This window comes from Pan paniscus, chromosome 12 (genome assembly GCF_029289425.2).
Source record: "Pan paniscus chromosome 12, NHGRI_mPanPan1-v2.0_pri, whole genome shotgun sequence".
Lineage (NCBI taxonomy): Eukaryota > Metazoa > Chordata > Mammalia > Primates > Hominidae > Pan > Pan paniscus.
The window spans coordinates 62,284,053-62,310,550 of NC_073261.2; the positions used below are offsets into that span (position 1 = coordinate 62,284,053).

At 38.0% G+C, this 26,498-nt stretch overlaps 1 protein-coding gene across 2 annotated transcripts in view; it reads left to right on the top strand.

Annotated features, from left to right (window-relative positions):
• The window catches only part of PELI1 (pellino E3 ubiquitin protein ligase 1), a 56,129-nt gene extending 33,423 nt beyond the window's left edge, over positions 1–22,706 (top strand). For both annotated transcript variants that reach the window (XM_003830894.7, XM_034953266.3), the window contains 6 exons: positions 7,173–7,312; positions 10,717–10,846; positions 15,083–15,184; positions 18,958–19,155; positions 19,255–19,443; positions 20,300–22,706. In XM_003830894.7, coding sequence (XP_003830942.1) covers positions 7,242–7,312; positions 10,717–10,846; positions 15,083–15,184; positions 18,958–19,155; positions 19,255–19,443; positions 20,300–20,866 — 1,257 coding nt within the window. In that variant the 5' untranslated portion in view covers positions 7,173–7,241 and the 3' untranslated portion in view covers positions 20,867–22,706. The remainder of the gene's footprint in view (positions 1–7,172; positions 7,313–10,716; positions 10,847–15,082; positions 15,185–18,957; positions 19,156–19,254; positions 19,444–20,299) is intronic.
• The last annotated feature ends 3,792 nt before the right edge of the window (positions 22,707–26,498 follow it).

A 26,498-nucleotide genomic window follows, 5' to 3' on the forward strand; every position in this document is an offset into this window, starting at 1 on the left:
CTTTTCTGACCTACTCAGTTCCCTTATCTGGAAAATAGAGTTCAGACTTTCCTACCCAATTCACAGGGCTATTATGGGGGTCAAATAAAATAATCTTACCTGAAAGCATTTGGCTAATTACCATTCTATGCAAGTTCAAGATAGACCTTACCCCAAGGTTGATTCAAATTGACACCCTCTGTTGACCTAAAAGAATTCTCCCATGCTTGCCAAAACCTGCTTTTAATTTTTCTAAATATGGGCCCCTTAGTCCAGAAGATACTTATCTAGCCTCCAAAGATTTGCCTTTCTCTAAACAGCAGGCTACCCAGCAGTAGCCTTATAGCTACTTCCGTGGCCACTCCAGCTCTAGTCGCTTTCCTTCAACCATTTGAGAGAGGTAGCCACAATATTAAAATATTTTAAATGTACAGAAACATTAATCATTAATTGCCATCAAGGCAAGATTCTCATTCTCACTCTCAGCCCCTATCAATTCTAGTAAAATACTGAAACTACACCCACCTTCAAAGCCACGGCCTTTACTAACACAAGTCTTAGTATAAATAACCTTTTATTATCAGTATCAGTATAATGTTAGTAAGCAAACAAGTACCTTACTGTGTGCCAAGAAGTATGCCAAAAAAAGGGGAAATTTCCATCCTAAGAACAAAGTATGTTGTCTTCAAGATTAGAGCAGTGGTTCTCACAAGGTAGGGGAGTGAGTAGTGGGGAGATAGGAAGTTGAGGCATTTTTAAAGTCACAACTAGAATGTTCTACTGGCATCTAGGTAGAACAGGAAGGCCAGAGATACTGCTGAACCCCCTACAATGCACAGGCCAGTACCCCACAATGTCAAAATGTCAGTAATGCCCAAGTTGAGAAGCCCCAGTTAAAGGAACAAATACTGTCCCTAGGAAAGATGTTAACTCCTTTTCCATCAGGATGAAATAAGTTATCCCTGTAGGTGATAGACTATCAGCATGCTATTTGGCTTCTCTAAGAGAGGAGGGTGGGAATTTACACAGGTGGTGTCCCGTATCTTGGGAAGGGGAACATAGACTTCACTTCCTCCACTGCTGTGTTGAGAAGCTAAAAGACACTAGCAGAAAGTAGTAACCTCCAAGTACTACTGCACACCATTATTTCTCCTTTTATGTAAAAATGCTATGTGTTACTCCTGCTGGTTGCAAAAGAATGAAGAAGGTGATTAAATTTTCACTCTTATCAAGAAACTGCTATGAATTAAACTCCAGTCATCAGCTGAATTGGTTTCATAAAATGGTTCCACCGCAAACATACTAAAGCAGTTCTGTTTGAGTCATCCTTTTGAAATCAGCCACAAGGAAACTCTAGTATAGATGGAAATCTGTTTTATCTGAGATAATATATGCAGTCCACATTGTTTTTCATCATAAAAAAAGTTATAACATTTTCATGTTTTAAAACATTTTCCTTTTTTTCTCAGTACCCCATTATGCCTACCCACTTGCCCACTAAAATAGAAGTGCTCAGAAGATATGTAAACAATCTGCATAAGATTTGTTTTGTCCCTTGCTTAGTATTTGTTTTGCTTTTTTTTTTAGGGCAGGAATTTTGTACTTGTGTTTAGTAGGTAGTAAGCAAAAGGCTGTGTGTGATGTAAATAATGAAAGAAAACATTTGTTATGTTGAGAGACAAAGATTGATTTCTCAGTTTTTCTTCTTTAGGTGAAACTGACAGATATTATAGAAAGTCTTTCCTTTGGGAAGACTTGATATGAAAATAATTGTATTTCACTGGCCCTTAAAAAGGAAATGATTAGAATGTTTAACAGTCAAATTAATAATACTATTCCTAATAAATACATATTTTATGAGTAACTTTTCATGTTCTCCCAGCCCACAAAGAAAATAACACTATTCAGAATATGTTTATTTAAAAATTTTTTTTTAACTCTGAAAGTTTAGTTCCTGCTAATGAGAGCAACATGCTTTCGAGTATCAAGCAAAGTTTCAAAGTAATAGATAAAATAGAAGACAGTTTTATTAGGAAGATTTTCTTTAGCATTTCTTCTAGTCTTGAGTAGAATTAATGGTGCTATTTCATGTTCTTGGTGCTAGATAACATTGGGATAGGGCTGAATACATGAGGTCAAACTAACTTAATTGAAGACCAACAAATGAAGCCAGTAATCGAGACATTCGGATGTTTTTTATGTACATACTCATTTAAAGTTCTCAAGTACATGACTTCAGGAATTTTTTTTTTTTTTTTTTTTTTTTTTTGAGACAGAGTTTCTCTCCGTCACCCAGGCTGGAGGATCACAGCTCACTGTAGCCTCAAACTCCTGGGCACAAGTGATCCTCCCACCTCAGCTTTCTGAGTAGCTGGGGCTATAGGTGCATGCCATGACATTTGGCTAATGTTTTCTGTTTTTACTTTTTTTTTTTTTTAAATCTTTTGTAGAGACGGAAGTCTTACTATGTTGTGCAGGCTGGTCTCAAACTCCTGGCCTCAAGTGATCCTCTCACCTTGGCCTCCCAAAGTGCTGGGATTACGGGCATGAGCCACCATGCCCAGCCTAGGAATTCATTTTGAAGAATTCTTTTACTCAGATTTTAAAATATAGAGAGAATATATAAAGAGAGTGAGTAGGAAAGCAATGTCTAGGTACTGGTCTTTGTTAAAGAGTATAAACCTTTGGGAAGATCATGAATCTTCAGAGAACACATTAAAAAAAAAGTTCCAGGAGGAATAGCTGTCACAGCACATTTTATTTGCAGTTTAATAAGGCCAGTTGTATATTGATTGATTATATGCCATTTTTAAATTTTGAAAACTATCTTGGGTCATTTATGTATATAAATAACTGGTACTACAAAAGTGTTTTATTTTGGGTTTAGATTATCAAATACAGAAGTAGAAGCCAAGATTGAATGTGTTCCTGTGATTGAAACTTTGATGTCACTGATAAAATATCCCTAGATAAGGCCTTCTAAGAGATCTAAGCAGAGTAAGAATATGTCTGATTGGAAATATATTGTTTTTCTTGGCTAATTTGACCAAGGGCTCTAGAAATTATATGGAGGGTATATGCCAGCCATACTCTTGTTTTTTAGTTTCTTGTCTAAGCAAAAAAATTGTTCTTTTGATACAGAGGCAATAGAACTAAATCTATAGTGTTATGCATGTTACTTGTAAATTCTTATGTCAGGACCAAATGGTCGCTTATATTTTTTCCAGCTCCCAAATTCCCTTTATTCTACTTTAGTCCCTTCATTTTCAGAGATGAGGAAACAGATTGCTTTGTTCAAAGACAGCTAGAACTAGAACACAGGCTAATACTTGCTAGCCATGTGATATACTAATGTCAGCCAAATACGGGCATTTACACTTTCAGATGTTTGCCATATCTGTGTACTTACTAATTCTATTTAATACAATTTAAATTGACTCCTTTAAATAAGCTTATTTTAAAGGAAATTTTTTGCTACTATAAATAGAAAACCATTATATCCTTTAAATAGTAACTCTAAATAGGAATTCAAAACAAAGCAACATTATTAAAATTTAATTTAAAATTAATTTAAATTTAATTGTTATTAAATTTTTAATTATTGCTGTTCTTGGTCAGAAATGTGTCAAAGCATTGTTTTCATGTTTGATGTCAGTTCCTTAATTGTCTAAACAGAAAAAGCACAGCTTAATGCCTCTAGTTAAGCTTCTGTATAACTTTTTTAAATGAAATGCTTCTTAGAGGGGAAATGAGAGGGCATGAATACATGTTTATATACTAAAGTATGATTTCATGTATATCAGAAGATCTTATTATATGGAACCAAAATTATTCTTTGGTTGATTTAATTGTTCTTGAAACTTCAGTTTTTACTTTGAAGGTTTTAGTTAGCTTAGCATAAGTTTATTTTTCTAAATAAGGAATCTGATTGCCTCACAACTCAGATGTATCACAGTTATGGTGAAATAGCAATATATTGGTTTCTGTAACCTTTTAAATACTGTAATGAATTAAAATCTCTTCAGCAAAAGCAAATATATCTAGGGTGATGAGAGGTGTTTTTAAGTGTATTTGAATGATGGAAATGTTTTTCTTAAAATATTTCTGAAGCATTTTTTAAAATAATTTTTTGAATTTATTGATGATAGTAGTTGTGTGTTAGTGTGAATGACTGGTCTAAATGTGTATGTCACTTCCAAGGGATTAGTAGGGGTCAGAATGATTTGTTTTAATCATTGACTTTTCCTTTGACGTGTTCTTATTCATTGGGCTACATGCATTCCCTGTTGCCTTCTCACCAAAAGTGCCACTACACAGGCTGTATTTCATTGTACTGTAGAAAAAGACAAGTAGACCTTTTGCATTCATGAGATTCCTATGAAACCTGTTGGTGGAGGTATAAAATGAGGAGACTTTTATGGGCTAGCTAGTAGGAGTTTTGCTGTGAAACCTTTGTAACAGGTCTATCAGGAACTAGGGAGAGAAATAAATGCAGGAAATACTTGATCCCATTAAACTGAGGATGAAAAAGACATGATAATATTTTGGGGGTTATTTATTGTAGTGATTTTCCGGCTGATCAGAAGTGTTAATTTTTTGTTATACTTGTGTCAAATACATATATATATATATTTTTTTTTTGAGATGGAGTCTTGCTCTGTCACCCAGGCTGGAGTGCAGTGGTGCAATCTGGGTTCACTGCAACCTCTGCCTCCAGGTTCAAGTGATCCTCCTGCCTCAGCCTCCCGAGTAGCTAGGACTACAGGCATGTGCCACCATGCCCTGCTAATTTTTGTATTCTTAGTGGAGATGGGGTTTCACCATGTTGGCCAGGCTGGTCTTGAACTCCTGACCTCAAGTGATCTTCCCACCTTGGCCTTTCTGAACTATTTCCTTTACACACATTTAGAACTACATCTAACTGTATTATAGTTTTCACTTTCACCATCAGACAAAATTTAGAAAATTCAAGAGAAGGAAAGTTGATTGTATTTACTCATATTTTTGCTACCGTGTTTTTACATCTCTCATATTTTAAGCTTCTTTTATTTATTTATTTTCTGTTTAGTTAATTTCCTCTAGCCATTCTTTATTTATAGTGGGTCTGCTGGTAACAAATTCTCTCAGTTTTTCCTCGTCTGAGAATGTCTTGACTTCCCTTCCATTTTTGTCAGCACCTGAAAAATACTATGCCACTATCTTCTGGGTTCTATGGTTTCTGATGAGAACTCCACTGTCAGTCTAATTGTCCTATAAATGCAGTGTTCTCCCTCTCTCTCTGCTTCCAGGATATTTTCTTTTCTTTTTTTTTTTTTTTTTTTCTTGAGACGGAGTCTCACTCTGTCGCCTAGGCTGGAGTGCAGTGGCGCAATTTTGGCTCACTGCAAGCTCTGCCTCCCAGGTTCAAGCGATTACTCCCACTTTAGCCTCCCAAGTAGCTAGGACTACAAGGCACACCACCACGCCTGGCTAATTTTTGTATTTTTAGTAGAGACGGGGTTTCACCATGTTGCCCAGGCTGGTCTCGAACTCCTGACCTCAAGTGATCTTCCCGCCTCCGCTTCCCAAAGTGCTGGAATTACAGGCGTGAGCCACTGCTCCCAGCCTCTTTGAGTATTTTTTCAGCTTTACTCTTTCTTCTGTCTTTTTGACATGTGTGTCCAGTGACACACGTGTTAGATTTTGCTATAGTCTCACGCATGGGTCTATAAGGCTCTGTTTTTTGTTTCATTTTGTTTTTCCTATTTTCTCTCTATTCAGATCAAGTAATTTCCACTGTTCAGTTTTATCATAGCTGCTTTTAAATCTTTGTCAGGTAATTCTGTCATCTAAGTTTCGGCACCTATTGATTATCTTTTGCATTGTTTTTGTTTTTGTTTCTGTTTTTGTTTTGAGATGGAGTCTTGCTCTGTTGCCCAGGTTGGAGTGCAGTGGCACTGATCTCGGCTCACTGCAACCTCCTCCTCCCGGGTTCAAGTGGTTCTCCTGCCTCAGCCTCCTTAGTAGCTGGGATTACAGGCATGTGCCACCACGCCCGGCTAATTTTGTATTTTTAGTAGAGACCAGGTTTATCCATGTTGGTCAGGCTGGTCTCAAACTCCCAACCTCAAGTGATCCGCCTGCCTCGACCTCCCAAAGTGCTGGGATTACAGGCATGAACCACTGCACCCAGCCTATCTTTTGCATTGTTTTAAATCTTGTTCTTGCTAGGATGAATGATTTTCTGTTAAAACTAGATATTTTCATATTATGTTCCTAGGCTCTGGATATTATCTAAACCTTCTGTTTCCACTGGCTTTTATTGACACTGCTTTGGCAAGGTCATAGGGGGTGCCTCATTACTGCCAGGTGGACATAGAAGTCAAGGGTCCCTACTCAGCCTCTACTGATGCCTCAGGAAGAGGATCCTTCTTGTTATTGCTGGGTAGGGGTGGAAGTCTAGCTGACACCTACTGAGGTAGGTGCTGGGGCATGCCCGGCCATCAGGGTGAAAGTCCTGGCTCCCTAGTTGGCCTACTTTGACATTGCCCTAATAGGGCATTGGAGCTCCTCACTATGGTTTATGAGCTGGAAGTCAAGGCTCCTCACTTAGCTTTCGTTGGTGTGGGTGGTGGTGGGGCAAAACTGTTTTCTGGGTTTGGCTGGAGTGGAGCAGTTACTGTCAAAAGTTTTCTATCTTGCCAGGCTGTCCCTTTCTTGTTTCTTTGGCTAGAGAGAGCAAGCTTTTGTTGTGGCTCTTTTTGTCTGTGCCAGTTGGCATTTCCAGGTTGCTGCCTTCTTTAGCTCCAAGTCTGGGATATATTAGGCAAAAAGAAAACCCAGAGAATTTACACCACCGTGTCATTCCATGGGTCCTGAGGTCCCTTACTTAGTCTGCCTTCTCTCCACTTTTCACAGTCTTCTCATGTTTTGTATATAATGTCCAGGGTCTTTAGTTATACTTAGCAGAAATAAAAGGGAAAAGTATATCTGCTCTATGCTTCTGTAAGTGGAAGTCTTCAAATTTGCATTTTTGATTCCTTTAAACAGTTTTGTAAAATATATAATCATTATTGGGCAAAATGTCCCATAAAACGTATATACCTTGTGATGGTTTGCATAATATTGTGTTCAAGAGGACTGCTGAAAAATAACATCTTTATTTAAACTGAAACGAATTGTTCACATTATTAATGAAAACTTTTCCCCTCTAGGAAATAATGCAAAAGGTGTCCCAAGGCTCCTGACCAGTGAACAAAGATTTGAGAAAGACAGCCAAGCTCATGTTTTCTCCTGATCAAGAAAATCATCCATCTAAAGCACCAGTAAAATATGGTGAACTCATTGTCTTAGGGTAAGGTTTCTCCATTTGATGACACACACAGTTTAATAATACATGCTAACTTTGGCATCTAGGCTAAAAGTACTTTTTTTTTGGAATTTATATCTTACCTGCTTCCAAAAAGAATTTAAAGCTACAGGTAATGTTACCAAATCAAGAAACTCTTTTACTTCTCATATTCATGCCATCTTTTAAAAGCACTCAAATATGACATAAGCTTTGTCTCACCCTTACCCACAGAAAGGGCAGAGTTTCTCAAAGATGAAATGGCAAGTCCGGGCATGGTGGCTCACGCCTGTAATCCCAGCACTTTGGGAGGCCGAGACAGGCAGATTACCTGAGGCCAGGAATTCAAGACCAGCCTGGCCAACATGGTGAAACCCCATCTCTACTAAAAACACAAAAATTAGCCGGGCATGGTGAGGCATGCCTGTAATCCCAGTTACTTGGGAGATTGAGGCAGGAAAATTGCTTGAACCCTGGAGGCAGAGGTTGCAGTGAGCTGAGATCGCGCCACTGCACTCCAGCCTGGGCAACAGAGTGAGACTCTGTCTCAAAAAAAAAAAAAGAAATGAAATGAAAAATGTATTTGTCCACTGTCACAGTCATTCCATTTGTCTTCCCTATCCCATGTTTTGCCTCAGCTGACTTTACCAAAAATTCCCTTTCCCTTCCCTGCTTTAAGTCATTTAATGTAGGTTAGTCTTCATTTATTCTTTTGCCTCTCTACAGTAGTTATTGCTTTGTGCTGTACATTTGGGTTAAAGGAGTTGTATATGTGTATGGTGACAGCATAATGCCCCTGAAGCCCAGGACCTAGCTACTTCTTAGCTCCTAACATAATTTCATCCATGTAACTCACAGAAATAGAATCTGAAGATTGAGGAATAGATGATTCTGTTATTCCAAATTATTTCAATTTATTCCACTTAAACTTGCCATAACTATCAAAATGGAGACACAGTATTAGCCTTTCCTAACTAGAGATCTCAGAAACTAGAAAATTGCTCATTTTAGGCCAGGTGCAGTAGCTTATACCTGTAATCCCAGCTTACAGGTGGGAGGCCTAGGTGGGCGGATCACCTGAGCTCAGGAGTTCGAGACCAGCCTGGCCAACATGGTGAAACCCCATCTTCACTAAAAATACAAAAATTAGCTGGGCATGGTAGTGCATGTCTGTAATCCCAGCTACTTGGGAGGCTGAGGCAGGAGAATCACTTGAACCTGGGAGGAGGAGGTTGCAGTGAGCTGAGATCAGCGCCACTGCACTCCAACCTGGGCAACAGCAAGACTCCGTCTCGAAAAAAATGAGAAAAAAGAAAATTGCTAATTTTATTTTCCCCCTGCTGTTTCTCTCCTTTTGCCTAAAAAGCAACTCTAGATATTGCAGTATGTTTGAGAGTCAGGTTGTTAAACTGAGAATGCGTTGTTTCAGATGAGACAGTAAGAGAAACTGGGGAAATCATATGGAGTTACTGAGCTTGACTGGATGTTAGGAATCCTAGAATCCAGTGCTTGTTCAGCACTGCTAGCTGTGTGACCTTGGGCAAGTCACTGAACCATCCTGGGCCTTAGTTTCCTTGTCTGTAAAAATGACAGACAAGATCATCTAAGGCCCTTTGAGACTTAAAATTCTTTTCTCAGAAACAAAACTTTAAAAGATCATAAATTTAGCATAGTAACTACAGTATTAGAACTTCAGATCACATAGATTTTAATGGTATCAATGACAAACAGCTCTTAACTACCAAAAACTTTTCCAGATTAAATTCTTCTAGCAGGAAATTTGAGAAGTCATTTGAAGAATAGTTTAATATTTAGCTTAGGGTTTTAAACTGCCAGTCTTAGCCTATAGGTTCCTTAGTTAATCATTAGCAACAGTAATTGTCTCTGTGTCTGGTACTTGGTGTCTTAAAATACAGATAATTTTTCTTCTCAACCCTCTAGAAGTGAAGCTGGACAAGGTTTCATGCTGTTGCTACTTAGAAAAGAGCTTTGAACTACAGGAACGCAATGTGGGACTAAAGAGCAAGATCCAGAAGTGGGATGAGTCATGCAACTCAGAGGACAGTAGTGAAGGGGCAGTGAGGAATCAACAGAGGGTCTGGGGGCAACACAAAGCCTAGAATAGCTAAAATAATTATTAGCTAAGGGGCTGTACTTTGGACTTACAGCAAGGCTAGCAACATTACCAAGGGCTTTCTCCAATATAAAGTATTTTATTTTTTATAAAGGGTCAATGTAGTTTCTATATATGGCAGTCATTGAGTAAACTCTCTTCTCAGCTTTAAAACATTCTTCCTTGCCAGCCACAATTACAGGCCATTTTATAATCACTTCCTCCTCCAGCCTCAAAACTGTCCCTGTTCCCTGCTTCCTTTCCCCCTAGATTGACCAACTACATATGGTAGATCATCAAACCCAAGATTTGTCAGGGGGCGGGGGCAGGGGAGGTGGACGGTGAATGAGGAAAGATTATTATTAAGCTACTGCTCATGCCTCAATGAAACAGTAAAGAATGACATAACCACATGACAAACATACTTAAATTCAAATTCTGGCTTTGCCAGCGTCACTTCAGAATATAATTCTTCTGAGTCTGTTTCCTAATGTACACAAATGGGGACAGTGATTTCAATCTAGTAGAATTTTTGCAAGGGTAGATTTAGTGAGGTGATGTGTATGGGATAGCATTCAATAGTGCCTGGTACATAGTAAACACCCAAATATTTTTATTTTGTTTTTAACTTGTTTCCATTGGTTTAGTACTTGCTTACCTTTAGGATGTATGTGTGTGTGTGTGTATATGTGTACATGTTATGGAGAAATGGTCATAAGATCTGAACAACAAAAGTATGTTTACTACTTAGCAAACATGTCTGTTGGACAGGTTCTGCTAACATAATGAGAGTGCATTTGTACATTCAGGTAGCTAAGACTTAACAAATCTAAAAATTCCTTACTTCAAAAGTTCAGCTATTTAAAGTGTTTGGTTCACAATTAAAGGAGATTGTGTTTTAAACAATACATACTGTACTTTTTAAAGGTTGTATTAGCACATGCAAACAGTTCACCTTAAAAAAACAGAATGAGTCATAAGGAGTCAGACATGCCATTAATCAGCTCTTAATTATCTTCCATAAAAGAGGGAAGGAAAAAAATAGAGATAACTCGAATCTGTGTATAATCCAAAAGGTTCTCTGTGACTTGGAATGAAGCCAGAAAAAGAATCTCATTTTGTTTCACACACTGGCACCTGGTATGGAGATCAACAGTTGCTCAAAGGAATTTTAAATAATTATAATGTGTTAATAGATAATTAATTGGGAATTGATTCTGCAAGGCAAAGTCAAACATTTGTTTTATAATTGTGCAGTTCTTGCAAGAGATCACCTGTACTTTTTTTCCCCCATCAGGTATAATGGGTCTCTCCCAAATGGCGATAGAGGAAGGAGGAAAAGTAGGTTTGCTTTGTTTAAAAGACCTAAGGCAAATGGGGTGAAGCCCAGCACTGTGCATATTGCTTGTACTCCTCAGGCTGCAAAGGTAAAAAAAAAAAAAAAAAAAAAAAAAAAAAAAAACTACATAAATTAACTTGGAGAAATTGAAAGACTTTTATGTGTTGTTTGTATTCTCTAGCATTCCCCTCACATTTCTATTTCAGAAATTGCTTTTTCTTTGGATTGGAGAAGAGACTTTGGAGATACGGTATTTGAAGAGCTGCCATATGGAAGGGGAATTGGACTTTTAAAAAAAAAAATAACAAACCAGGATCAGTGGGTGGAAATTAGAAGGAAACACTCTGTTTCCTTATTAAAAGAGGTGGGATGGGGGACAGGGCTTTATCTAGTACTTAGAATTATGCAGCTGTCTGCCCTGAGAAGTGGGAAGTTCCCACTCTGTTACTAGAGGGGCCTCCCTGGACTGGATGAAGAATGTGATGTATAATATGTGTATTCAGGTATTAGAAGCATGTTTGGATGAGGTAATTTTTAAACTAAGGGTCTTAAGATTCTGTGTATTGGTTGTATTCCTTTTTGGTTTATAACTTCATATATTTTAGCATAGTACCTTGCACAAAGTAGACCTCAATAATTATTAAGTTGAATCAAAGCTATGAAGGCAATATCCAACTGCATCTACAATATAACTTCTCAACCCCCTAGCCTATTTTGTGCTTCTAGCCCCCTTGTATTCTTCTAACAAAATTTCCAGAAGCTGGACCACCATTTCAGGATACTTGGGCTTTTCCTAGAGTGACAGACAAGGAGGGGGAATTTCACATCTTTATATTTTCTGTGAATTCTTCTGCCTCCAATTTTATAACACTGACTTTGTGTTACAAAGAATTTAATATTGTAATGAGCAAATAAGAAAAATTAGAAAGAGTTATTTGACTCCTGGAAGTACCTGTATCTTTAGCTAAGTAGCCCTAGGATGTACATTAATATTATACCATCTGAAGCCTATCTTTGTAAGTTAAATAAACAAGAGACAGAAAAATTGGCATATGATGTGGTTTTAGGTTGCAGCTTCAGTGTCTGAAGGTAATTGGCTTTTCAGCTTTGTTTTATATCCAGTTTGATTTGTGAAAGAATCCTTAGGCCTTGACTAGGACTCCTCCGTTACTATTTGGGAGCCAGTTGGTGCAGAAAAGGGACAGTTTCTTTTTGCTCCTTTGGCGAGAAGGAATATACTAAGCAGGTGGTGGAAGTAAATCTCAGATTGATTGAATCTGAGGAGCTTCTTACAGTAGCTCCCCCCCGGAGTGCTCTTGACATTTTGGGTGTGCCACTTTTTCATTGTTCAGGACTTTCCCACATACTACAGGACATTTATGGGTCCTTCACCCACAAAATGCCATTTGAGCCTACAAATCCTCAAAACAGCCAAAAAATGCACAGAATATTTTCAGATGCCCCTTAGACTGCTAATACTACCTCTGGTTGAAAACCACTATCAGGGAAAATATTTCTAATCCCTGCCTCTGTAATACCATATTCTGTACTTTTCTTCCTGTTTTACTCTGCCATGCCCTCATGTTTTCATTGTTATCTCTTTTTCATCTTTCATCTTTACTAGGCAATAAGAATCTTAGGGATCACAGATTGACTCTTGGCTGGGTGCGGTAGCTCACACCTATAATCCCAGCACTTGAGAGGCCAAGGTGGGCGGATCACTTGAGCTCGGGAGTTCGAGACCAGCCTGGGCAACATGGTGAAACTCCATCTCCACCAAAAATACAAAAAATTAGCCAAGCGTGGTGGCATGCCCCGAGGTCCCAGCTACTTGGCAGGCTGAAGTGGGAGGATCACTTGAGCCCGGGAGGCAGAGGCTGCAGTGAGCTGAGATCATGCCACTGTACTGCAGCCTGAGTGACAGAGTAAGACCCTGTCTCAGTTAAAAAAAAAAAAAAAAAAAAAAAAAAAAAAAAAAAAAGATTGACTCTTCCTCTTTAAATTTTGGAGGAATGTATTTGTGAGGTCATGATGAAAATTAAGCATTTAGTCTGGCAGTCATCTGGGATGAGTAGTTAAAACCCTGCGTTCTAGTCCAGTGAGACTCAAACGTAACTTGACATAGTTTTTATTCTCAGTCTTAGAGTAGGTTTAATAACTAACAAAGATTACAATTTCAAAGCACATAAAAACCAATGTTTTAAAATCTCTTTAGCCACTAAGAATTAATTTTCAAAATACCGAGTAATTGTTTCATTGAAAAGTGAGCTGTTTAACGGGGCACAGTGGCACATGCCTGTTAGTCCCAGCTCCTTGGAAGGCAGAGGCAGGAAGATCACTTGAGCACAGGAGTTTAAAGCTGTAGTGTGCCATTTTCCTGCCTGTAAATAGCCACTGCACTTCAGCCTCTGCAACATAGCGAAACCTGGTCTCTTAAACATATATATATGTATATGTGTGTGTGTGTGTGTGTATATATATGTATATATATGTTTAAAACTTGTAAAACAATTATATAGTATTTATGAATACCTAAATGTGTAGAAAGAAATATGTAAAACATGCATGTAAATGATCTACACTGCATTCTTGAGGTTGGATACCTCTGTGAAGAAAAGGGAACTGGGAGAGACATGTAGGCAGCCTCAATTGTATTTGTAGTTTAATTCCTTAAAAAAATCAGAAGCAGGCCAGGCACAATGGCTCACGCCTGTAATCCCAGCACTTTGGGAGGCCGAGGTGGGTGGATCGCGAGGTCAGGAGTTCGAGACCAGCCTGGCCAACATGGCAAAACCCCGTCTCTACTAAAAATACAAAAATTAGCCGGGCATGGTGGCATGCACCTGTAATCCCACCTACTCAGGATGCTGAAGCAGGAGAATCACTTGAACCTGGGAGGTGGAGGTTACAGTGAGCCGAGATAGCGCCACTGCACTGCAACCTAGGCAACAGAGCAAGACTCTGTCTCCAAAAAAAAAAAAAAAAAAAAATCAGAAGCAAAAGTGGCAGTATTAAGCTTTGATAAAGCTGAGTCGTTAGTATAGTCTCTTCTATATTTGGAAATAGGGTATTTCTGTATTTTGTTTGTATATTTGGAAATTTGACAATCTTAAAGCTGTTGTTTTAAGGCTTTGTCTATTATAGATTAGTTGCAAATTGAAACCAAGTAAAAGCTTATGATGCCAAACTTCTAATTAAGAAGGATTTTTTCATTTAGCTTCTTTGCTGTATATAATTATTCTCTTCTGTCTTTGTGTCTGTTTTCTTTTTATGCAGCCCATTTCTACTTCCTTTGTGTGATGACTAGATTTTTCCCCTCCTTTGATATTATCTTCAACTCATATACATAGAAAACACTTGAAAACAAAACTGAAAAGTTCTTTTTAGCAATGTTTTTAGTTTGAGATAAATCAGAAGTACAGTCATAAGCATTACATCCCTTTCCTTTGGTAATGTTTAATCATTCTATGAATGTTTCTTTTGTTTTTTTTTTTTAATTTTTTTCTTTTATCTCCTGGGACCAAATCCCAAATGCATTTTTCTGTATCTCACCTAGCATATGGCAAACATTTGTCATCTGTAGAGTCACAGAATGGTTAGAAAACCAGTTAACTTGGCTTATGAGTGAACTTTATAGCTCTCTGAATGACTTCAAAAATAAGATTCCTCTTATTTTGCAAGATTTTCTTATCAGAGCAGTACTATTGTTTTCTGTTTTTATGTGGGATTTGGTTTTGATTATAATTTAAAATACGTAATAAGGGAGTCTAGTGGTTTGATAAAAGAAAATTATGGGCCGGGCGCGGTGGCTCACGCCTATAATCCTATCACTTTGGGAGGCTGAGGCGGGCGGATTGCCTTAGCTCAGGAGTTCAAGACCAGCCTGGGCAACATGGTGAAATGCCGTCTCTACTAAAAATACAAAAAAAATTAGCCAGGCATGGCAGCGTGCACCTGTAGTCCCAGCTGCTTGGGAGGCTGAGGCAGGAGAATCACTTGAACCTGGGAGGCGGCGGTTGCAGTGAACCGAGATTGCACCACTGCACTCCAGCCTAGGCAACAGAGCAACACTCTGTCTTTAAAAAAAAGGAAAGAAAATTATGTTTTTGTTCTGTAACTGCTTCTAAATATTCTTCAGTACCCCATTCAACCTGAGAAACTACTGTCACAGCTGACAGGAGTTATTAACCTCTCTAAATTTCAGGGGGAAAATGTATAAATATGTCATGTATTTGATAAATAGTTTTCCCTTTTTTTAATGAAAAGATTATCTGATTGGATTGACCTGCCTACTAATTTTTGCTATTAACTTTTTCGTTCTTAGGCAATAAGCAACAAAGACCAGCATAGCATATCATATACTTTATCTCGGGCCCAGACTGTGGTGGTTGAATATACTCATGACAGCAACACCGATATGTTTCAGGTATTAAAACATCTTAATTTTTTTTTCTTAAAAAACAAAAAAGTTAAAAATCTATTGTTGGTGACTTTTGCTGAGGTCAGATAAAGGATTATCAGATTTTTATATTGTATTTTATTAAAATATAGATTGATTGCTAACCCTTATAAATAGAAGTCAATCTAGCGTGGTTGAGATGGGCTCCAGAATAAGAATTACTGGTAAATATTACATAACCATTATATGCCTCAGTTTCCTCCTCTGTAAAGTGCAGATAATAGACTCTCCCCTATGACTGTTAAGAGGCTTAAATGATCTAGTACATGCAGAGTACTCAGCACTGTGCCAGGCACTTAGTAAAAACACTTAGTGAATAGTAGCTATTATCCAAAAAAGAAAACAGTAAATACTCTGCATACGTTTATGACTTTTTCTACCACTACCTCCCACCTTCCTCTCTAGGCAATAAACAATCCAGGCACTTGCTAACTATTTGTATTATCTATGTGAAATCAAACCTTTTTCTCAGCATGTATTTGGTCAATGCTACTCATGCAATAAAGGTATTTTTCTCTTACTTTTTGTACCAATCCAGTGCTGATATTTTTATAAACTGATAGATTTTAGGACAGTCAATTCCAAAGATGTAAATAGAATCCTTGATCTTCTCCCTTAATATTGAGCTCTCTGAAGCTTAGGCTTTTTAAAAACAAACTTAAGTAGAACATAAATTGCCTGATAATGTTGCTTTTATAATTACTGTCACATTGACTTCCATTTTTCTTTATTTTACAAGGCAAATAAAAGTGAAAAGACCTGGAAATATATTTAATTTCAGTCAATAGTGAAATATTTCTTTGAAGCCACTCCCTCTGCCCAACCCTTTTAATGAGATGAGATACTGAATTTCTTTTCTCTAGTTAATATTAGAATGTGGGCATTTATTATGTTTTCCTCACTTTTACCAAAAATAAATAACATCTTTAATGAAGATTAATGTTTAGATCCAAGAAAAACCTAACACAAAGCTTTAGGATGATTTTTCACATTTTGTTTCACTGACAAGCAGTGAAAATGAATGAGCTTATTAGCTTTTTTAAAAATCAAGATGCTACTAGGCCTGTAGTCTCAGTTACTCAGGGGGCTGAGGTGGGAGGATAGCTTGAGGCCAGCCTGGGCAACATAGTGAGACTTCGTCTCTTTAATAAAATATAGATAAATATATATATACGTGTGTGTGTGTGTGTGTATCTCCAAGATATTTGGTCACAGGCTAGAATTTTAGCTTCAGAAAGTATGTTATATTTATTTGTTTACTGCTTACCTTTTGTAGATGAAGTTAACTGAAATCTTGTGAGTTAAAGATGATAGAGTTACTTGGGGGCAAAACTGAAATTAAACCAGGCATCCTGAATTCTGAAACAATGTCTTCACCATCTAATGAAGGCCCTTAAATAAGTTTTAACAGTTTGGGTTTTGTCTTTTTCATAAAGTAGAGAATTTTTCCCAGTATCATAAACTGATTATGCCCTTTCTACAGGTATTATACCTTTGGAAAATCCAAACATTTCTGCATCAAAAAGACTATGATGTATCAGAAACTACCTTGATAAACTAGCCAGTCTTCGAGGAATTGTACTGGAAACATTCTAGGATTGTCTACCCTGTAAACTGAACAAGAACATTTATTGTTGAAGTCATCAGATATTCCAACTCCAACTCTATGCTTTGTTTGTCACTATGAAGTACATAAGGGAGACATTACAAGCTGATTACATGCCTAGGTGCTGTACTGACCCTGTAAATCTTAAGCACATTGATTGTGTTGAAGAAGGATGGAGAAAAGACTTTACACTGGTGCCTTTTCATGTAGATCTTTTTATCAGGTTAAGTAGGATTTTTGCCAGCAACCGGTAGAAAAGCATTCTAGCAAAAGAGATGGCAAAGAAGTAGTACACAGTGTGGTGAAAGATTGACGAATAAGCTGTTGTAGCTAGTATACACAAATAGCAGGAAATTCGGCTGGATTGGTAGATGGGAGGCAAATCTTGAGTCAGTTTCTAACTATTATCAGAAATAATAAACTACAAATTTTGGATAAGCTATAAGGAACCCTTGAGTTTTCTCATGAGGGTAAGGGAGAGTAACAAAAGAGCTGTATTTTTAATGCTAATAATAGCAGGGGAAGAATTATTAACAATCATATTTTGCCATCTGATCACATTCATGGTGGTTTTTTTCTCTTTATAGATACTTAAGTTTCTTCCTTCTCATTGTCATTACAAATATTGCTTCAGTGTCTTAAATATTCTCTTCCAAGACCCAGTTGAAATGTCAGCTCTCTGGAACAGTCTCTTTCCAAATAAGTGCTACTTCTGTTGATTCTGAATATTAGTTCAATCCTTGGCCTATATCTTTTAGCTTTTAAAGAGCCTTTTTATTTGGGGGAATATTTTTAGTTTCAAAGATCTGAGGCCATTTAAGATATCTTTATTTTTAAGAATAAAGAAAAGGAATATCCAATCTTATATTTGTTAACTAGTTTCCCTCTAAAACTATCCAATCTAAATAAAAAGACTTTATACTTGACAATTGGACAAAAACACTAAAGAGGTTTATCTGAAAGTGTGCTGATATGAGGAACTTGAGGCTAAAATATGTAAAGAATGACTTTTAAGAGTCTTTATCTTTGTAGTGGATCAATATTTTTTCTCAGTACCCACATTCTTCAATTTTATGGTACTACTTTATAACAAATACATTCATGAACTGATAATTTCCAAATGTTTGCTTTAAAGCCCTGTGACACTTGTCACTTTTGTCATCTCCCCATTGATTTCCTTTTTTCTTTTCAACTTTCAAAATGAAATTAACTTATTTACTAGCTAGTACCTCTGAAGATATTTTTAAATCTCTGACACCTCACCCATCCAGAACTCTTATCTGGGAACCTTGTCTCTCTGTAATATCCGTAAGAACCAGGAAGAGTATATATATAAAATAAATGCCACAAAGTTGATGCAGTGAAATTCCTTTTCTGTTCTCCCTAGAGGATCCCTTAGGCTCTCACCAGAACCTTTTGAAATACTTTTCTCTGAAATAGGTTATTTGATTTCTCAACCCATAACAGTAAGAGTAGCCAGTTAAAAGAGGGGCTTGTTGCTGGAAACAAGCATGACCAAAAACAAGGAGTGATAGCTGACAACCTGACAGAAAAGAAACAAGAAAATATATGAAGTATACATAAGACCTCAAAGCAAGGCTATGTAAGCCCTTGACATAAGGACCAGCAGTCTTGTATACCTCTTATAGCACCTGAAGACATCACTGCATTTCAGCTTAACGTAAGTGGTATTTATAGTGTAATGTTCTGCAGTCATCCTAAAAGATTTACTTATATATATATGTTCACTATATTCTGTTAAATAAGGTAGAATATCTCTTTAAATATCTCTAAAGAGAAAAAACCTACATGATACACATATTTCCATCCAAAAGGGTTAAAATTAAAATCTGCAGCCATCTAGAAATCTCAGCCATTCCTGAATTCTTCATTCCCTAAGGGTTTCGTATATTGTTGTAAGTTCTCATTTAATGCTATGCTCTAAGTGATTACTTCATCAGAGACAGTCTGACTGATTAGTTTTCAAGAGTATAGATGCCCCCAGCATTAAGTATGGTAAACTTCAACTTTAGAAATTTCAGAGACCTAATGTTTTCTCCTTATTGTGCCCTTCTTGAATGGATTTTCCACTGTGTTCTTTGAATGGGTTTATAGGTATTTTTTTTTCCCTCAGATTGGCCGGTCGACTGAAAGCCCCATTGATTTTGTAGTAACTGACACGGTTCCTGGAAGTCAAAGTAATTCTGATACACAGTCAGTACAAAGCACTATATCAAGATTTGCCTGCAGAATCATATGTGAACGGAATCCTCCCTTTACAGCACGGATTTATGCTGCAGGATTTGACTCATCAAAAAACATCTTTCTTGGGGTAAAAAGCTTTTTTTCTAAATGATGCTTTCTTTTATACTAGCTTTCATTCCAAGTTACAAGTTACAAGTTGGAAGCTCACTGCTATTATTTCTACTAGGAGAAGGCTGCCAAATGGAAGACATCAGATGGACAGATGGATGGCTTGACCACTAATGGTGTTCTTGTGATGCATCCACGCAATGGGTTCACAGAAGACTCCAAGCCTGGAATATGGAGAGAAATATCGGTGTGTGGAAATGTATTTAGCCTACGTGAAACCAGATCAGCTCAGCAGAGAGGAAAAATGGTAAATACTGAATGGTATTTTCTTAATTAGCTACAATAAACACATAGGATGAGTAGAACTGAATGCATTACATACATTCCAGAAAACTCTTAAATCTATTGCCAACACAGAATACTAAGTCTATCAAACACTGACTACCAAATTCTATACTAGAGGACAGTCTCTTTAATATTTTGTTTAGTAGCCAGGTGCGGTGGCTCACACCTGTAATCCCAGCATTTTGGGAGGCCGAGGCAGATGGATCACCTGAGGTCAGGAGTTCGAGACCAGCCTGACCCGCATGGAGAAACCCTGTCTCTACTAAAAATACAAAGTAAGCCAGGCATGGTGGCGCATGCCTGTAATCCCAACTACTCGGGAGGCTGAGGCAGGAGAATAGCTTGAACCTGGGAGGCAGAGGTTGCGGTGAGCTGAAATCGCGCCATTGCACTCCAGCCTGGGCAACAAGAGCATTTTAGTAAACTCTGGAAGTTCATTCTTCTGTCATATCATGTTAATATATTTTAAAACCTAAGCTTTCTTAAACTAAACAGCATTCTCTCTGATCTTTTCTGTTGCCATCTGTATATCTTTGACCATATTTACCTCATTAAAAATATTAGACTTATTGATTAGCCAGATGTTTTAATCATAAGTTGTCTTTACCATAAGGCTAAAAAGAAATATGTTAATGTTTCATATTTTATCCTTGATTTTGAAACTTAACGTTTTTCATAACTACTGTTAGTTTCTTGAATATTTAGTGAAAATCCTAGGAAATCTCATTTCTTGAGTAAGGAGTACTTAACACCAAAACGCTTATGTAAAAATCCAAAACAGAGTGGTGAATATGTTTTTCAACTCTTGTCTCCTCTAGGTGGAAATTGAAACCAATCAGTTACAAGATGGCTCGTTAATTGACCTCTGTGGTGCAACATTGCTATGGCGTACTGCAGAAGGCCTTTCCCACACTCCTACCGTGAAGCATTTAGAAGCTTTAAGACAGGAAATCAATGCAGCACGACCTCAGTGCCCTGTAGGGTTCAACACACTAGCATTTCCTAGTATGAAGAGGAAAGATGTTGTAGATGAAAAACAACCATGGGTATATCTAAACTGCGGCCATGTACATGGCTATCATAACTGGGGAAACAAAGAAGAACGTGATGGAAAAGATCGTGAATGTCCTATGTGTAGGTCTGTCGGTCCCTATGTTCCTCTGTGGCTTGGATGTGAAGCTGGATTTTATGTGGACGCCGGCCCTCCAACCCATGCGTTTAGCCCGTGTGGGCATGTGTGTTCAGAAAAGACAACTGCCTATTGGTCCCAGATCCCGCTTCCTCATGGTACTCATACTTTTCATGCAGCCTGTCCCTTTTGTGCACATCAGTTGGCTGGTGAACAAGGCTACATCAGACTTATTTTTCAAGGACCTCTAGACTAACAGACCATTGTCCTGCAGGACTACATTATAAATTTATAAGCTAAGTGAGTTGGGTTTTCGAACCTGTTGTCCACGTCACAGTTTTTCTGCTCTGGTCATTTGCATTAAGATGAAGAATTTTTTAAAACATTTATAATAAATAGTAGCAATTTCTGAGCAAAAATCTGGGAAACTCAAGCAAAGGAATTTCTGAAAGTATCAGTCTTCTGAATTCTGAGTTTTGAAAATATATTTTGAGGAGAAAAAGACATAGTCTAATTTGATGCCTTCCTTTTAGTGTTTTTGAATCACCTATCCTCAGTGCTGAAATTGTTTTGTATAACTGAGGGTACTGTTGGTTCAAACTATGTTAGTTTACAGTTTGTTGCAAACATTGTAAAATACAGCGACATGTATATTAACTTTTTTCTATTTATCTTTATTATAGAAAATACCTTAGAATGTTCTTGATAGAGTAGCATGGTAACGATGGTGTCACACCCTTGGTGTGAATGGTAGCTTAGTGAGCAACCTAGCTCAAGGATTTGCAAAGTTAGGAAGAAGGACAAGAGAGCCTCTCTCCCCACCCCAGTCTAAATATGGAATTTGGTAAATTAGAATACTTTGTAATTTGTAAGACCAAATTCATACTAATTACCCGTGTGAAAGGTGTTTCTTTTTAACCACATTGAAGATAATCAGGAAAGATTTTTTCTTAATGTTTCTCTCGAGCGTAGTACTATAACAAAAACTTAATGCTAAGAAACATTTTATATGCTCCTTTGGATATGCAATTTAATCTAGATTATCTATTTTTCTCCCATGATAACTAATCTGTTTTTAGTATCAGCAGCATTTGGCAAGTTTATTTTTTGGATATAAACTGTGGTTCATCTGTTCACTGTTTCTAGAAAAAAATCATTCCCATAAGAAAAAGTATAAATTAGCAAGAAAGGAGAGTGACTTGATTTGCTTTTGGAAAAAGAAATGCTTAATTAATTATTCTGTATTTGGCCCTATTCGGGCATTAGGAAATCTAGAGATCTAAAGGGTTGAATGACAATAGTGCCCCCGTTTTTAGCAGACCAGCCTTAACTCTGGGTTTGAATCCTAAGGAGATTGCCACAGTGAGACTTAAGCAAATGTTTGGTTGGCAGATGAGCACCAATGACTGCAGCGTGGAGTGACGCACTGCACGGTCTGTTTATTCTCTAATTCCAATATGTCTTTTGCTTCCAGAAGCAAGAAAAGTTTCTTCTCTCCCCTCCTTCCCACCCTTTTTTCAAAGGCACCCCAAGTATAGACAGTTGCACTACATCAAATCTTTTTTTGACACTTGTAGAAACCAGTACACTTTTAGACTATCTTCTTTTAATATTTTGATTTGTTTTCCTTCAGTTTGAAAAGTTGTATAATACTTATTTGACTGTAGCAAAGTTTTATATGTGGTAGCATAGCTTTAATTTATCCTATTACAAAACTGTTCTGAATTTTCTTTTGGTTTTTAAAAAACAAAACTTGTTGCTTAGAAGCCATGAATTATTTTATTTTACTTCAACTGTCGAAACTTCCTTGTTTTAAAAAATGATCATTTGGGTTCACTCAGGAAATGCATGTCAGGAAACTTGTATTATAAGTTTATTAGTTGTGATGTATCAGTAACTGCTGTTACCCCTTTTTCAAAGAAATATAATTGATTTTTGAAGTTTTCTAGATTGTCACATGCTTTGTGACTAATGCAAGAAAGCAAGTCCTGTGTTGTATTTGTTCTAGTCATTTCTATTCAGGCTATATATTGTAGCTTAATTTTTATTTGCAATTAATTTATTTAAACTAAGTAAATACTTTTCAAAATACATAATTGAATTCGTCTCTGTGAGTTCATTTTTGCATAATCGAGAATGAGAAACCAGAAGTGAAAACTGTGAACAACTCTATTCCACACTCCAAAAATACTCATTTGAAATAGATGAAGAGTTTGCATTTAATGTAACACTTTAAAGTCTCTGGTTCTTTTTTAAAAGCATGTCTTATTAATAAAGGAACTTTGTTAGTGGTTGAATAATTGAGGCCTTTTCTAAGTTAGGCCTTGCTAGGGAGTTGGCACCTGTAAGTTGCATGTTAGACTATTTAAATAGTGGCTTCGTAACCATAAAAGTTGCTCGCCCTTCCCAAAGTTGGCTGCATTTTCTTCTAACAGGTAAAAACAATCTCTTCTAACAGGGAAAACCCTGGCTCATTTTCTATCAAATTGAAGTTTTAAAAATTCAGGCAATTTAAATGATCAGTTGGGTGTTTGCTGTTCAAGCAGAACTGTTATTTTGTCATGGCCTAATAGAACACTTTTACTTACTCAGTTGTATTAAGGGAATGTCAGTATTCTGGCCAAGGAGGAGAAAAAGTTGTCTTTAGGTCTCCTAAATGCATTCTCAAGAAAGATAATCTTTATGGCTTAACTCTTTTATCAAAGTAATCTTTATATTTAAATGCTACTTAATTTGTTCAAGGAATTAAATTTCCCTTTATCTAAAATGTTAGGGTAATGAAGCAAGACATGAAGGGAAGCCATTCAGACATCAGAGTTCTTTTACTAGGTTATCCTCTTGCAACCTTCTTTGCTTACTTCCCTCATGTAAAAGTCTTCCAGTACATGTAAAGCAGGGTAGGAATAAATAATAATGTAAGTATGTAATTACTTTTTTTTTTTTTTGAGACGGAGTCTCACTCTGTCGCCAGGCTGGAGTGCAGTGGCGTGATCTCGGCTCACTGCAAGCTCCACCTTCCGGGTTCACGCCATTCTCCTGCCTCAGCCTCCCAAGTAGCTGGGATTACAAGCGCCCGCCACCATGCCCAGCTAATTTTTGTATTTTTAGTAGAGACGGGGTTTCACCATGTTGGTCAGGATGCTCTCGATCTCCTGACCTCGTGATCCGCCCACTTTGGCCTCCCAAAGTGCTAGGATTAATTACTTCTAACATTTGAGTGTCCCACTTCACTTTCTTCCCGTCTGACCCAGACTGAGGGCACTGGTGAAAGTCCACTTATTATGTCTCTAAGGTTATAAGCTCAACATAACTCTTAACACTTTGGCCCTTGGTTGCAATGGATCATCTTGTGCTACCACTTTTTTTGTTTAAGACAGGGTCTTACTCTGTTACCCAGGCTGGACTGCAGTGGTGCAATCACAGCTCACCACAGCCTCAACCTCCCAGGCTCAAGCAATTCTTCCACCTCTACCTCCTGAGTAGCTGGGACTACAGATACACACCACCATTCCTGGCTAATTTTTTTCATTTTCAGTAGAGACGCCGCCTCACTAGATTTCCCAGGCTGGTCTCAAACTCCTGCTCTTAAGCAATCCTCCTGCCTCAGCCTCCCAAAGTGCTCAGATTACAGGTGTTAAGCCACCACACCCTGCTGTGCTACCACACTTTAGAGACCACTGGTTAATAAACCTATGTTCCATTCCCTTCTCTGTTTTCTCTAAGCACTGCCCTATAGCAAATCAGAACAGCAAAACTCTGCATCACTGAACTCTTATTCTGTCTGTCACCCCCACTTTCAGAATTACTCTTATATAAGTATTCTTTAATGTTTTATCCTCAAATTTTATCTACTTTTTTTTTTTTTTTTGAGATGGAGTTTCATTCTGTCGCCCAGGCTGGAGTGCAGTGGTGTGATCTTGGCTCACTGCAACCTCTGCCTCCTGGCTTCAAGCAATTCTCCCTGCCTCAGCCTCCCCAAGTAGCTAGGATTACAGGTGCCTGCCATCACACCTGGCTAATTTTTGTATTTTTCATAGAGATGGGGTTTTGCCATGTTGGCTAGGCTGGTCTCGAACTCCTGGACCCAAGTGATCCACCCACCTCGGCCTCCTAAAGTGCTGGATTTACAAGCGTGAGCCACTATGCCCGGCCTCTGCTTTCTTAAAACAGATTTTTGTATACCCACTGTGCACCAAGCCCTGTCCTAAACTGGGTGATATAGCCGGGCAAAAAAAAAAAAAAAAAAAATCCCTGCCTTCATCGTGTTTGTATTCTAGTGTACAAGATAGAAATGAACAAGAAAAAGTAAATATATGTATATATACAATATGATAGTGAACTGTGCTGAGGGGGCAAATAAAGTAGAAAGAGGAGATGCAGATGCAAAATGTCATATGCTGGGGCAGGAGGAGAAGTGTTTGCAATATCAAACAGGAAGGCCAGGGAAAGCCCCACTGGGAAGGTGGTATTTGAATAAAGCTCTAAAAGAGCTGAAGAGAGAAGGAGTGGCCACTTAGAGGGGCATTTAGGCAGAGAGCTCTACAAGGCCCTTGCAAGGGCCCTGAAATAGAAGCATGTCTGGGATATTTCTACAATAGCAAAGAGGCGTGTGATGCCAAGTGGTATGAATCAAGGAAGAGTAGCAGGTAAGGTCAAAGAAGTAAAACGACAGAATTTAAGTGAGAGATGGGGATGACAATAGATTATGGAGAGCCCCCTGGGATTTATGGCTTTAATTCTGAATGAGATTGGGACATTGGAGGGTTTTGAGCAGGTGAGTGACTTGATGTGACATATTTTAATAGGATCTGAATACACTGAAGGTGGGATCAGGGAGAACATTGCAGTAATCCTGGAGATAAATCATGGTTTGAATAAGGTGGTGGCAGTGGAGGTGGTTTGAAAAGTGATCAGATTCTGAATGTGTTTTAAAGGCAGACCTGACAGCATTTGCTAGCAGATCAGCTACAGGGTTTGAAAGACAGAAGAGGGATCAAGGATGACTCCACTCAATCAGCCTCAGCAACTAGAAGGATGGAACTGCCATTTGTTGAAGTAGAGATTATAGGAAGAACTGTTTGGGGGATGAGGCTCACCGGTGGAGGAATCAGGAACTCCGTCCTGAGTATTAGACTGAGGCACCTGTCAGACGACATTTGCCAAAGGAAGGACATCTCCACTTTTAACTACTATCAAAGTTCTCAACCATTATGATCAGTGTTCTCTGTATACCCCACGCTAGCTTAGAAACAAACAAAAAAGTATCCCTCCTGATGAATGGTGAATTTCCTTTCATTGAAATAGAGAGTTGGGACACGTCTCATGGTTCTCTCTTTGCTTTGGCTTCCCTCTAAGGAAATGAAGGTTTGTTTTCAACTATAATCGCTTCATTTAGCGAAAGTATTCTGATAAAGTTTTTCTTCCTCGCCATATACACCTTTTTCCTTGGCTCTTGCCTTTAAAAAAAAAAAAAACAGTCTTCAGTTTTCTTGAATCTTAATATTTTGCTGCTTCAAATCCTTTTTGGCAGTGGCAGAGCACAAGTTGTGCTTTGCTTTTAAAGTTTTTGAAAAAATATTTGAGTGCTTATGGAAAACAGAATTCTTAAACCTATAAGTTCAGATTTTAACGTCCAGTTTCCCTGAAGGAAATAGGCCTGTATTTGATAATTATCAACAAAAAACAGTAATAAGATCGAGTTTTCCAGGCCGGGCGCGGTGGCTCACGCCTGTAATCCCAGCACTTTGGGAGGCCGAGGCAGGCGGATCACGAGGTCAGGAGATCGAGACCACGGTGAAACCCCGTCTCTACTAAAAATACACAAAGTTAGCCAGGCGTAGTGGCGGGCGCCTGTAGTCCCAGCTACTTGGGAGGCTGAGGCAGGAGAA